A 13,747-nucleotide genomic window follows, 5' to 3' on the forward strand; every position below is an offset into this window, starting at 1 on the left:
GTAAAAAGACAGTATAAGTCATTATAATCAGTAATTATTTCCCCACTGAATGCAACAAATGCCTCGTTTGTAATGGGTTTTAATGTTGTCTCGTCGCTCCGGCCGGACAGGGCATCACAGTATGTGAGGGGCGTAACATTTCCGTCACACGCTTGAGGTATTCGGCCAATCACAACGCACTGGATAGCTGGCCAATCATAGCACACCTCGCTTTTTCAGAGCGATGAGCTTTGTAAAAATCAACGCGTTTCAGAAAGGTGGGGCATAGAGGAGAAACAATAATGTACAGTATGTGGAAAATAATGTTTTTTTTTTACTTTAAACCGCATAAACACATTTCATTACACCAAATATACAAAATAATGTTATTTTTAGCAGCATCATATGACCCCTTTAATATAATTTAAACAGATGAGTTATAAAAAAATTCACCCCCCTCACAGTTGTCATGAAGCTCAAAATTAGCTATATAGACCAAAATAATTTTTTGAACCAGGCTGTAAACATGTTTTTTTCTGCTGTAAAGTTGGGCATTTTAACATGGGGAGTCTATGGGATTGACTCCCTTTTGCAGCCAGCCTCTAGCGGCCAGTTGATGAATTACAGTTTAAGTCACTTCCTTGTTGGCTTCACGAGAGAGAGAGGGGGAGGTTGCCGCTTGGTACTCTGTTAATGCAGTCAAAGAGGTCTTTCCATGAGGCTTTGACTTGGGCCAATAAGCAACCTCCTAACAATGCCTCAGAAACCACTCAGAAAACCCGAGCAACCACACAGCATCGTGAAGCACCACTCACGTTTTCTTCTGAAAAAAATGTATGATAGTGTACTGTCACTCAAACAGTTTTCATAACTGTCCTATGTGGATTACCCAGTCCCTGGAAAGGGTCTTGTAAGTCTGGTCATGAAATTGCTATTTAAAACTTGCTGTCTCAGAGCAGCAGACCCCACAGGTGTGCCAAAAATTACAAGCTCCTGCAACCATCCCGGAGATTTAAGCATTGGGTACAGACAGGCAGGGCAGCTGTCCAGCTCAGTCATACCGAGGCATGCTGGGTATGTGCAAATGATCCTGGCTGGTCAAGAGGGGTAAGAGAGGATAGGGTTCAGCTGCCTGTACATCTGTATATGTATTTGCACATTTGTGGACTCTGTATATCCAAGCCAAAGCAACATGTGCTCAGTTTTGTCACTTGAGACGACTCACCTGCAAGTGCTTTAATGCGCGAGCGCTCAAACAGTCTGGCCGAGCTGTTGTCGTTGTCGAGCTCTTCGTCAGACAGTTCGAAGCGGGTGTTGATGCGGCTGTACTGCTGAGTGATTTCAGCATTGTCAAAGTCTGTGGTGGAGGTCATAGTTGCCATCGAGATGAAGAGAAATGAGAGGGACCAAACACCTCAGCGTGCCACACGAAGACAAGACAGTGGAATGCCAGAGATGGATGACCTGAAAGGTGAAAGAGATGGAGGAGGAGTTTAAGTGCACATTTATCTTTTTCAGATTTTGCACTGAAGTGACCATTTTACATTTCAAAATTTCTGTTTGCACCACATTGTATTTAGATAATTGTACCTAAGGGACTGTTCACACAAAAAATGCAAAACATGGGCAGTGGGGGAAAAAAAGGCAACCTGAGGCAACTTGAGAAGTCTGTTTTTAAAACACTTTGTCATGTGCAAGAAACTGGAAAAGACGCAACCGCAATAGTCCAACATAATCGTCTAGCGCATGTTTAAATAGAAAAACATTGAAGTACAAGAATGCAAAAATGTGATCTATGTGAACAACCCCTTTATGTGTCCCACATACCATGATTATATAAGCCTATTTATATACAGTGGTGGCCAAAATTATTAGAACACTAGTATTTTCACCAGCTAAAAAATGCTTTAAGTCAGTTATTTCTATTTAAAATGTTTTTGCTGTAGTGTGTCAGTAGGAAATATCAGTGTAAATTTCCAAACATTCATTTTGCCATTAATTGTAATAATCCAGTGAGATTTTTGTTTGCACAAAGAGTCTGATAACAGCCAGTGCTCCACACAGAGATCTGGTCTCTTCATCATCCAGTCTGTGTGGAATGACATGAAGAAACAGAACAAACTGAGACAGACTAAATCCAGAAGAACTGTGGCAATGTCTCCAAGATGCGTCAAGCAACCTACCTGCAAAGCTACAGTACTGTTAAAAGTTTTAGGCACTTGTGTAAAAAATGCTGTAAAATGAGGATGCTGTCAAAAATAATGTCATAAATAGATTTGCTTTATCAATCAACTTCTATTTACTAAATTAAATCAACATTTGGTGTGACCATCCTTTGCGTTTAAAGCAGCTTTTGCCCTAGATGCACTTGTGCATAGTAGGTAGGTCTTTGTGCAAACAAAAATCTCACTGGATTATTACAATTAATGGCTAAATGAATGTTTGGAAATGTAAACTGATATTTCCTACTGACACTACAGCAAAAGATGGAAATAACTGACTTAAACCCATTTTTTGGCTGGTGAAACTATTAGTGTTCTAATAATTTTGGCCACCACTGAACAGTGGGGAACACACAGTAACTATAATTGAAAAATAGAATAAATAAGTTTTAGAATTTTGAACATTTCAAAATAACAAATAATAAAGAATCTGCATTCGTGCTTACATCGAAGCACAATATGCTCTTTGGAACATTTTTAAATTGTGCTGGATAACATGATCATCGGTATTGTTCATTTCAGCTCAAGAGCTGCTGCAAATAAAAAGGGAAAAAAGAGAGAGACGAGCTCATGAGAAATCATCACATTTAATTAAATGAATTAAATTCAAATTCAAATTTTCACTCACATTTATATTGATAATAACTTGTAATGAAAAATGTTTTTTAATTAGAAAAACACAAAATGTTCACACAAATATATGTCTGAAGCATGACTAGTAGAATCATTTATGAAAGTAGTTTTAAGACTCTACAGAGGACATGTGCAAATTTGTAGTGGTACTTATGCCAAAAACTGACTCTTGCAGTTGCCCATCCTCCTATCATTACCTGCCCCTCTGCTAGTCCCTGTCTATAAGTAATAAATAAATCATTAATACAATTAATAAATGTATACCTGTTTTCCTTATAGAATGTTTCTCTACACCCTCAAGATTCCAAAGGCCGCCATTTTCAGCACATGTCCTCTAACCGTCACTCTTAACGAGGGTGTGTATTTGCGCGTGCTACTGTGGAATGGCGGGTGAAGGTTAGCCGCTAAGATAGTTCTATCTTTGTGAGGCATGTTGCTCATGTGTAGTCTTATCACCCTAAATGGGGGGCTGGGCAACCCCTCTGGGTTAAAGAATGTGAAGAGCACCCTTTACAAATTTTCCTACTTCGTCACGCGCTACGTGATCAGATATTTGCTTGCGTGTTTTGTCTCAGTCAGATAATTAGGGGGGGAAATCCTTGCTAAACATTAGCAGTGAACTTCTTGAGACAATCTAAAGCTTCTGCTCTAGTTGGCTCCAAATATCTAGGCCATTGAAAAGCACTGGACCAAATGAATTTCACCTACTATTTGTAGTGGGTCATCAGGGTTAGTGTACTGTAACAATGCCAGGCGTCAGCTGTGCAATATACAAAATGGAAATGAATGACACAATCAACATCTGGCTCAAGAACTGAGGGAAGGGGAGAATCTCAACAGGTGTCAGAAAGAGTGGTGATGGTGGTTTTCACTCTTTTTTTCTCTCTCTCTCTGTATCAGGCCAGCGCAGAGGGGGTGTTATCAAAGAACTATTCTCCACCCACAAGCGGGAAACCCGTTATCACAAGAGGCACAACTTTGCTGCTCTCTCTGCTCATGGTGTCTCTGTCTCTGCAATATGCTCACGTGCACACATACAGTTTATGACGAAGTATGTGCTATCTCAACCGAAAAAGAGGTACAGTAGGGACTGCTTTGAAAAAATCATTCACCTAAAAAAGAAAATCATAATGTCATTCCAAACCTGTGTGACGTTCTTTCTTCTATAGAACACAAAAGAAGAAAGTTTGAAGAATATTGATGCTGCTCTTTTCCATACAATGTAAATATACAGTAACCAAGCTGTCAAGCTCCAAAAATGACAAGTAGTCCTTAATAAGTCCTTATGATTTGTTTTCTCAAGCCATATGATAGCTTTGTGAGTAACAGACCAAAATTATTTTGTTTGTTCCCTGAAAATCATACTTTCTGAAAATCAAAATCTCATTTGCAGTTGGGCATAATTAATTTTTTACATTTTTGTGTGAACTATTTAAATGTTTATAAATCTACAAATGCTAGATTATTAAATCTGAACATTTCTAGGATATTAAAATTACATTATAGCCTATTTGGTAGTAACTGTATTGTTCACAGTAATAACAGTAGCACGGTAGTGTTCCTGTGACTCAGTGGTAGAGCATTGCGTTAGCAGCAGCGCAAAAGGTCATGGGTTTAATTCCCAGAGAACACATACTGGTAAAAAATGTATAGCCTGAATGCACTGTAAGTCGCAAAGTGTCTGCTAAATGCATAAATGTAAATAAAAACTGTAACTGAAATACTTTAAGAGCTGTATCTCTAGCTAATAATATCTATCACAGCCATGATAATGTCACAGTGTGTTTACTCTCAAATTCTGCAACCAAAGCTGAGAGGGCAGCTATCAACTGTCCAGGAAGCTGACACAGCAGGTTATTTCTCACATGTGTGAGAGGAGAGGCCACACTTAGGTGTGGTATGAATCATGACGCACTGTGTGTGCCATGTTACTGTAGGAACAGCTGGAGCCTGGCACTATGGCACTGGAGTATTATTCTGTGTTTAAAGTAAATTGTGGGTATAAACACCACCTTGAAGAAATACGTTTTCCCTGAAACTGAAATTGTTTTTTTTTTTACTAATGCTGTGAAATAGCTTTCTTCTGTTTATTCAATGAGAAACAGACCAGCCGAATGTGTTTTGATCCTCTGTTGGAAAGTCCAGCTGATAGCTGTAGCTGATGGTACATGGTGGCTAGTTTCTAGATGCCCAAACTGGTCTATGTTCCAAAATCCAGATTGACTGCCTTAAACATATAACAAGCTGGATTGTTTCTGGTCCAATGTGGTCCACCAGTTGCTCACATAGTCAAATTAATGATCATATAGAACAAAGATGAGAGATGATAGTTATCAAATTAAGAGTTTAACTCCTATTTCTCAAGTTCTCATAGTGAAAAGCAGATCATTGCTGCATGTAGGAAAATTAACAGTTCTTATTTGCGTTGGTTTGTATCCAGTATGTTTCCTCCAACGGCTTTTTATCTGTACTGATCACACAGTGTTCAGTGCTCAACAGGTCGCTGCACTTCTCACAAGAGTGCAATACTTTTACGAAAAGAACAATAGGCTAATTAAACGTGTCACTGCTATATTAAACATTCTATTCAGAGATATACAAATATATATATGATGTGATTCAAACAAAACCAGAAACAAATTGTTCTGATACATCTAATATCAAATGACATTGGGAACCCCAAACTGAAGACAGGCCCTCTATGAGTTTCAAATGTAACGGTAAACTTACCTATACAACTGAAAAACAGTCCTGGAGAATGACACGCTTCTTTGTCGATGTCTTTAGAATAAAGTCCGTTATTTGAAGGGCAATAATAATCCCATGAGAGGCGCTGAGGTCTAGGTCACAGTGGGGGAGAGCTGCAGCAGGGGCAGGGAGTGCGCAGGGTCGCTCATTCTCCTCAGCCGCTGTTTGACCCACCCAAAGTGTTAAAAATAAAGCAGACCAGTGAAGCGGAGAGGAGAGGAGGCGCATTCCTGTCAAGAGTCACTGACTTTAAATGGCGTTCCCCACCCTTCCACTGCCCGCCTCTAATATCACAAGCCCTGCATAAAACAAACAAACAAACAATTATTTACAATTCGTTACGAAATGAGGACAATGGAAGAAATCAACCAAAGAGCAATGATATGCAAGTGCTCTAACAAGTCTCAGTTAGCTTAATGCAGTACACATAGCAAGGTTTTGTTTTAAATCATATAATAAATAAAAAAGAATAGAGAAAGCTAGTGTTAGAGGCCTTTTTTGCTTTCGTTAATTGTATAATAAATAAAGAAAACAAATAGATTGAATACAAAAAGATTAGAGAAGCAAGTGTTAGTTTTTTTTTTTTTACTACTTTATTTGGTAACATTTATTAAAATTATTTTGCTACAAGTTACTGTATTGCTTTAATCTAGCTATATTTGTTATATAATCTATCATTTATAGTTTTATATGTACACTTTCCAATGCAAAATAACCCTGGGTTGGTGATGTTGTCACGATGTACTGATCCTTTTTATTTCGAGTAAGGAATTAAAGAAATAAAAGAGTTTAAAGGGATTTAAATGAGTAAAGAAAAAGAAAAATAAAAACTAGAATTATATTTGCAAATAATATTTTTATTTCAATAAAGGAATGTGTCATTTTAATCAATCACAACTACACAAGTTAAAGCCACATGTTTGACCTTGTTCAAGTTTTAATAATCTTTTTCTTGAATTTACTTAAAAGGCTTTCATGCAAAGCCTTGCTTAGGACATACTAGCAATGTGTTTAAAAATGCTAGCAACATGCTAAAATGTGTTAGAAACAAAAACATTTTCTGGACATGTTAAAGCCTCTGAATTATGTCAGAAATATAATTTACTAAAAAGTAAGGAATTAAAGAAATAAAAGAGTTTAAAGGGATTTAAATGAGTAAAGAAAAAGAAAAATATAAAAATAAAAACTAGAATTATATTTGCAAATAATATTTTTATTTCAATAAAGGAATGTGTCATTTTAATCAATCACAACTACACAAGTTAAAGCCACATGTTTGACCTTGTTCAAGTTTTAATAATCTTTTTCTTGAATTTACTTAAAAGGCTTTCATGCAAAGCCTTGCTTAGGACATACTAGCAATGTGTTTAAAAATGCTAGCAACATGCTAAAATGTGTTAGAAACAAAAACATTTTCTGGACATGTTAAAGCCTCTGAATTATGTCAGAAATATAATTTACTAAACTGATGGTTCCTTTTAAGTGTAATGAGGTCACATGGGGTCTGAAGTGGTCTAATACGGCCTGGTTGAAATTTCATTTTTATTTTTGTTTTCATCTGACTTTCTTTCTGTCTATCTGACAACAAAACATTTAAACGTCTAGCTTTGTAAAAGCCAACATCAAAGTTTGTCATCTACTTGGGAATTAACAGTACTACGAACAACTGTATTCTCTTATAGTATTAACACATTACGTAATGACTACAAATACATTATAGGCACCTGTTTACCTTTTTTTTACCTATTTTTTGAATAGGACAGTAGAGACAGACAGGACAGTGGGGGAAAGAGGGGGAATGGGATCAGGAAATGACTCCGGCTGGACAGCCAACAGCTCTGATGTGATTAGGCCATCAGTCCTGTAATAAAGAATAAAGAGACACCACTATTATTACATGATTAGATTAATTTGAATGCAAAAATTATACTTACCTGATCACTCACCTGTTCACCTTTTTGTTTTTTTTTGTGGCCTTGTTTTTTGGATAGGACAGTAGCAACAGACAGGCAAATGGGGGAATGAGGGGGATTGTGTTCAGGAAAAGACTCAGGCCAGAATCGAACCTGAGTCCCTGACAGCCAACAACTCTGATGTGATTAGGCCTTCAGTCCTGTAGTAAAAATCAAACAGACACCACAATTAATACATATTTCTGTTTATTGGAATGCTAAAATTATACTTACCTGATCACTCACCTCACCTGTTTACCATTTGGGCTTGTTGTTTGGATAGGATTTATGTTTAACAGTTACATCAGATCACTACCAGAGGTCTGCATCGCACCACTAATGGCCTGAGATATCATCATCTTTTGGGCTTACTGCTTCGTTCAAGTAACCAAGTTATTCACGCTACTGTTCACGGTCAAGTACTTCAGATTAAAAATCCAGACAGATCTGAACAACTTAACTTACTTACACTTATAAATGTAGTTTAGTGATTTCATACCAGAAAATATCCTGTTGAGGCCAGTCTTTAAATCCACTTGTTAATGGGATTCCCACATTTAAAAAATACTGAATATACAGAATTACAGATAAACAAACTAATACAAAAAAGAATAAAGTCTAAATTTACGTAAAGTAAAAATAGCCTTTTACATATCGTCGGTTGGAGGATTACGGTCGGTCACCTCGGAGCTGCAAACTCTGTTGATGTAGAACGGCTCTGGCTCAGATAATGATGATCGTCATGGTAACGGCGGTATGTAATAATGCAGTTTAGAATCACAAAGAGTAAAGTGTCAATGTTTTATAGAACCTCGGTACAAAAAGATTAAATATAATTCCAATTTTGATCATATACTTCACCCTTGTTCTCTCATCTCACATTTTTGCATCTGTGTGTGTATATATATATATATATATATATATATATATATATTATGTAAATAACATGAACTGTAATATAATGTTTTGTATATAAAATATACAATATATATATATATACTTAATATTTTATATACAAAACATATTATATTACAGTTCATATGTTATTTACATAAAGTCATTTAAACATGTATGCTAGCCACTTTCCCTTACAAATTAATTTGGTCCCACATGTGGTCATGGCCTTGCACTTAAAAAACCAAGTGAGATACTTGTAAATACTAAAATAAAGACTGAAAACAAGAAACATGAAAAATGCCAAATGTATTTAATAAAAATATGGTCTGGATCATAAATTAAAAGTCATTGAGATTTTGGAAGCTCTTCCACAGAAACATAAAAAACAGCAAAAATTAAGAGAACATTTTAAAACATAAATGATGAATTATTTTACATTTAGATAATAGATTGCATATTATAGAAGGCATTTACAGTATATTAAAACAATGTGATATAATTAAAAAAAGAAATATCCTTCATTTATATAGTATACTTTTAGTTTCAGGGGGAACAAGGTTTTACAGATCAGCTAAGTTATAAATAAAACTACTGGTCTTGTATCATTCTACAGTGCTTGAGCAAAGGCCCTCTTGATCACTATGTTCAAATGTAATGGCTTTAAAAGAAAATAACATTTTAAATATTGATACTGAAAATATCAATATCAACAATAGCACTGCAGTCAATAACAGTTTTATGACAATCTATCCCATTTCAGCCAATATAGAACAAAAATGAAAATGACTGAAAAACTATAATACCAGCAAACAACCCATTTAAAAAAAAGAAAGGAACTGGACATATTTATGAAAGGCACAGTACTGCATATTACAGAGTAAAGTTTAAAAAGTCTACAGCTGATGTCAAGTTCAAGTTTTACATACTAGTTATTTCTGATAGTAGCTTAAGACAATGCTATGCATTAAAAGAATACTGTAATGCAGTTGATTGTTTTTACATGAATATCCTTCCTTACAAATAACAGAGCTATGCATAGTTTAGTCTATAGCAAATGATAATCAAGTGGTAACTATATACATGCATGAAAAAAATAGCTTTGGGATTTTACTTATAATCTTTTTACAATAATTAATACTTTGGCATATGGGGGCAAAGTTATCTAATAACAACAATAAAGACAACATAAAATAAGGCAAGATAATGTGTTACACAATATAACCATCAGTGCTATGTGAAAAAGAATCAAGTAAAGAGCAAAAACATGAGGTGCAATTCTTAGCAAAAACCTTCAGGGGTTTAGTGTAAGTGCTTGTTGCTACATGTGTAACCTGATTGGTCATAAAGAGAAGAAAGAATCGAGGTCTGCTATGACTGCTGCTTGCTTCCTAGACACTGTATTCAGCAGTCTAGGAGCCAAGGACGGGCTTCCCAAATCTACCTATAGAGGGACGCACAGGAAACAATGAGGAATTAGCAAATGCTAATTTAGTAAACTGATACACGAAGAAGGAAAGAATACAAGGGCAAGCTATCTTACTTGTAACAAGTAGATGACAGTGACTAACTCTCGACCGTTACGCTGTCTGGGTTGAAGTATCCAAGCGCTGGGTAGAATCTCACCTCGAATAGTATCCACACTGGGACGTGGCAGTGTCTCCTCAAATACAGACTGCATGGCCAGCACCCACATATCATCCTAAAGAAAAGAGGTCAGAACAAAATGAATGTGTGATTCAGGCAAAGTACTTTTGAATAAAGCTAATCACAGAATAGACTGTAAAGAACACCTGTTTAGATTCTGTACTGAGGCAGCAGAAGTCCCGCGGCTGTTTAAGCTGGCAGTTGGATACATCCGTCAAAAGATAGACTGATTGAAGAAAAAGACAAGACTAAGCAATACAATCAGTGAAGGTACATTTTGCTTTTGCCCTGCATTTGAAGGTAAGTAATAATCATTATATTTTACCTATTAAGCCTGCTATTTACTCAACAATTTTTCGAATTCTTTAAATCTGACATATCATGAAAATCTGACTTTTTTAAGTGCTATAATCAGGTCCCCAGTGCATCCACCAACCAAGGAAATGTGAAAAATGTGTTTTGGTAAGCCTTTTTCTGCCACCATCTGAAAAAACGAGTGTGTCAGATTTCACTCCCTTGGTGATGTGGCAAAGGGATCTCATTATAATATTACCGCTCCTTAATCTGTAAGTTTCCACCCACGGCGCCGTCATTTTGATTTCGCAAGCGACAACGGTGTTCCAGTTCTAATGCCATGGCGAAAGTTTGAGCAAAACATGCTAACTGTTCTGTCATTGGCTGCACAGGCGAGCACAGAACACTATTTTGAGTCTCTGTGACGAGAGGGGCAGGGCCGAGAGCCGTGGGAACGGAGCGAGGTGGAGTAAATGCTAATGCGCGACACCTGCGTCACTCACCGGTCTCGAGTCCCACGGAGGAGCTCCGGAAGGATAAAAGGAGGAGTGACGACAGTGTTGGACGAGAGAGGACCAGGCCTGGATTTTATTTTGTGTTTTGGTTCTGTTTGTGCATGACAGTCGTCCACGAGGGGCTGTCGCACTATTTTGTGTTTATTTTATTATTAAAGTTTTGTTTGAACGTCCGCCGGTTCACGCCTCCTTCTTCCCAAACTACGAACGGTGTTACATTGGTGCCGAAACCGGTGCTGCCACACGGATCTAAAATAAACGTGCAATTTATTTCCAGCAGTTTACCTTCACAGACATAACTTGTGTGTGAATGAGAACTTAGTTTAGTACTCACATGCTGTGACAGCCACTTTCTGTCCGTGTGCTTCGGATGTGTGCACTCAGAAAACTGTATATCAGAAGTTTAAACTCATATGGTTTAAAACGCATGATTTCAGCGCAATAAACATGATAATCAGAACCAAAACAGATGTTTTTAGCAGGTCCGAGTTGTAATGGCATAGCTCTATTCTGGAAAAGGGGGTGGGGAGCAGAAGCTCATTTGCATTTAAAGAAACAGGCCCGAAATACAGAGTGTTTCTGCTTCCATTCAAAATAAGCATTTTCAAAATGATATAATAAATGATCTGTGGAGTATTTTGAGCTGAAACTTCACAGACACATTCTGGGGACACCAGATACTTATATTACATACTGTAAAAAGGGGCATAATATGTCTCCTTTAAGATAACAATGATCTCACAAAGAGATACAAGGCAGATTGTGCGACATGTATAGTGTTCAACAACTCTTCTCTACTCGCATCAGACATGGTACTCTCATGAATGGCAGCAGATTCCCCCAACACTGGAGAATCAACACCTGGCAGACGATCTGAACGAGTTCTACTGCAGGTTTGAAATAACACCCCACACCCGCCCTGAACACCTCTCCACACAACCATTCACACCTCCAGCAACCCCCCCCTCACCCACACCTGCAATTCAGATCAGTGAAGACGAGGTGCGCCAGGTCTTCCGGAAGCAGAAAAGGAAAAAAGCACCAGGCCCAGACTGTGTTACACCAGCCTGTCTGAAATCCTGTGCTGACCAGCTGGCCCCCACCTTCACATAGATCTTCAACAGATCACTGGAGCTGTGCGAAGTCCCTTCATGCTTCAAACGCTCCACCATCATCCCCGTCCCAAAGAAACCCAAAATTATTGGACTTGGACTGCTGAGCGAATCATTGGTACAACCCTCCCTTCTCTCCAAGAACTGTACTCATCCAGAGTGAGCAAAAGGGCTGGCAAAATCACTCTGGACCCCTCACATCCAGCACACTCCCTCTTTGAACTGTTGCCATCTGGTCGACGCTACAGAGCTCTGTACTCAGTACTCTGTACTCTGTACACACATACTCAGTCTACACCTCAAATTTGCACATAATATACAGTACCTGTACATACAAAAACTGTCTATTGTAATATACTTGCACATACAACTGTCAATTTATATATTTTTATTCCTTATTTACTTGTTCTATTTTTTATTATCTGTGTTTTTTGTTCTGTCACTGTCATTCTGTTACACTCTGGAAGCTTCTGTCACGAAAACAAATTCCTCGTATGTGTAAACATACCTGGCAATAAAGCTCATTCTGATTCTGATTCTAGTAGAATTATTGAATAAAGTCGTTATTTTTGTTTTCTTTGCATACAAAAAGTATTCTCGTAGCTTTGTAAAATTTAAGTTGAACCACTGATGTAACATGAACTATTTTAATGATATCCTCCTTACTACCTTTCTGGGACTTGAATGTGGTAGTTGCACTGCTGTCTATGCAGGGTCAGAAAGCTCTTGGATTTCATCAAAAATATCTTAATTTGTGTTCCGAAGATAAACAAAGGTCTTACAGGATTGGAATGAGATGAGGGTCAGTAATTAATGACAATTTTCATTATTGAGTGAACTATCCCTTTAAGACTTTCTGCTCTGATTTATGATCTTCTTAGGTCTTAATTTATGGAAAGGCCAATTAAGACTTAAAGAAACCACGTACTGATTATTCAGTGCATGCAAGCCTTGGGTGTGGTCACATTGTAGCATCACAAAAGAACATTAATTACCCATCAGTGAACATGTGACACTAGATGATCAAAGACTCATGATTTTACCCTAAAACAAAAGAAATCACTTACAATCCCAGAAATTTGTCAAAATCATATATTGTGCACTGAGCTTTACCTAGTTGTGTGCTTTTGTCCAGTGGTCGTGTCCAGGCAGATTTAATAGACTCGTGGTACAGGTGAGTCTTTGAGTGATCTCGAACTATAGACCACAGACTGGCCAAAGGTCTCTCCAGCTCAACTGCTCCAAGAAACCCATGAGCTGAGGGTTTGGAAGTAGCCTTGTGGAAGACTTGAACGCCTCTCTCCACACCTTGTTGCCTGGTGAGAAATGGAATGTGAGGACGGAATACATCTAAGAGGCTTATACATGCAGAATATGCAAATTAGTGTACCTCCAACCAGCAGCTGCCTTGCCAGCCAACAGATTCCTCGCATCACCCCCAGAGGCCAAATATACCTGAAACAAACAAGCAAGTCCATGAAGCATTTGATATCGACATGCTCTTGAATATTTTGAAACGTGAAAGTAGCATACTTCAGAAATAGCACTGGCAAGAGTACAGTCTGCGATATCCTGATATGAAGTTGATATAGATGAAGGAGAGCCAAAGGAGAGAGTGCGCTGTCGAGCACAGGGAGGAGATGATGGAGTGGAGGAGGACTCATATCCAGTCACAGATGTCTCCAGGCTGACATCTAGAGAGAATAGGAGATCTGATTAATTAAGTGGATTCGAAACATAGCCATTGGGTT

General features: G+C 37.7%; 2 protein-coding genes across 3 annotated transcripts in view; both read right to left on the minus strand.

Moving 5' to 3' along the window:
• The window catches only part of LOC107582900 (spectrin beta chain, erythrocytic-like), a 34,787-nt gene extending 28,997 nt beyond the window's left edge, over positions 1–5,790 (minus strand). The window contains exons 1-2 of one of the 2 annotated variants that reach the window (XM_016268928.1): positions 5,565–5,790; positions 1,205–1,443 (exon numbers count right to left, since the gene is read on the minus strand). In XM_016268928.1, the coding sequence (XP_016124414.1) occupies positions 1,205–1,361 (157 nt within the window). In that variant the 5' untranslated portion in view covers positions 1,362–1,443; positions 5,565–5,790. Of the gene's footprint in view, positions 1–1,204; positions 1,444–2,647; positions 2,697–5,564 lie in introns of those variants that run through there. The other variant, XM_016268929.1, reaches the window with a different exon arrangement.
• A 3,416-nt stretch (positions 5,791–9,206) lies between these two features.
• The window catches only part of LOC107582944 (stAR-related lipid transfer protein 9-like), a gene marked incomplete at its 5' end in the record, with an annotated part of 40,023 nt that continues 35,482 nt past the window's right edge, over positions 9,207–13,747 (minus strand). Inside the window, 6 exons of the mRNA XM_016268969.1 lie at positions 9,207–9,872; positions 9,972–10,130; positions 10,222–10,301; positions 13,110–13,312; positions 13,387–13,451; positions 13,530–13,690. Of these exons, the coding sequence (XP_016124455.1) occupies positions 9,771–9,872; positions 9,972–10,130; positions 10,222–10,301; positions 13,110–13,312; positions 13,387–13,451; positions 13,530–13,690 (770 nt within the window). The remainder of the gene's footprint in view (positions 9,873–9,971; positions 10,131–10,221; positions 10,302–13,109; positions 13,313–13,386; positions 13,452–13,529; positions 13,691–13,747) is intronic.

Source organism: Sinocyclocheilus grahami, unplaced genomic scaffold, assembly GCF_001515645.1.
Source record: "Sinocyclocheilus grahami isolate Dianchi unplaced genomic scaffold, SAMN03320097.WGS_v1.1 scaffold48.1, whole genome shotgun sequence".
NCBI classification, from domain to species: Eukaryota; Metazoa; Chordata; class Actinopteri; order Cypriniformes; family Cyprinidae; genus Sinocyclocheilus; species Sinocyclocheilus grahami.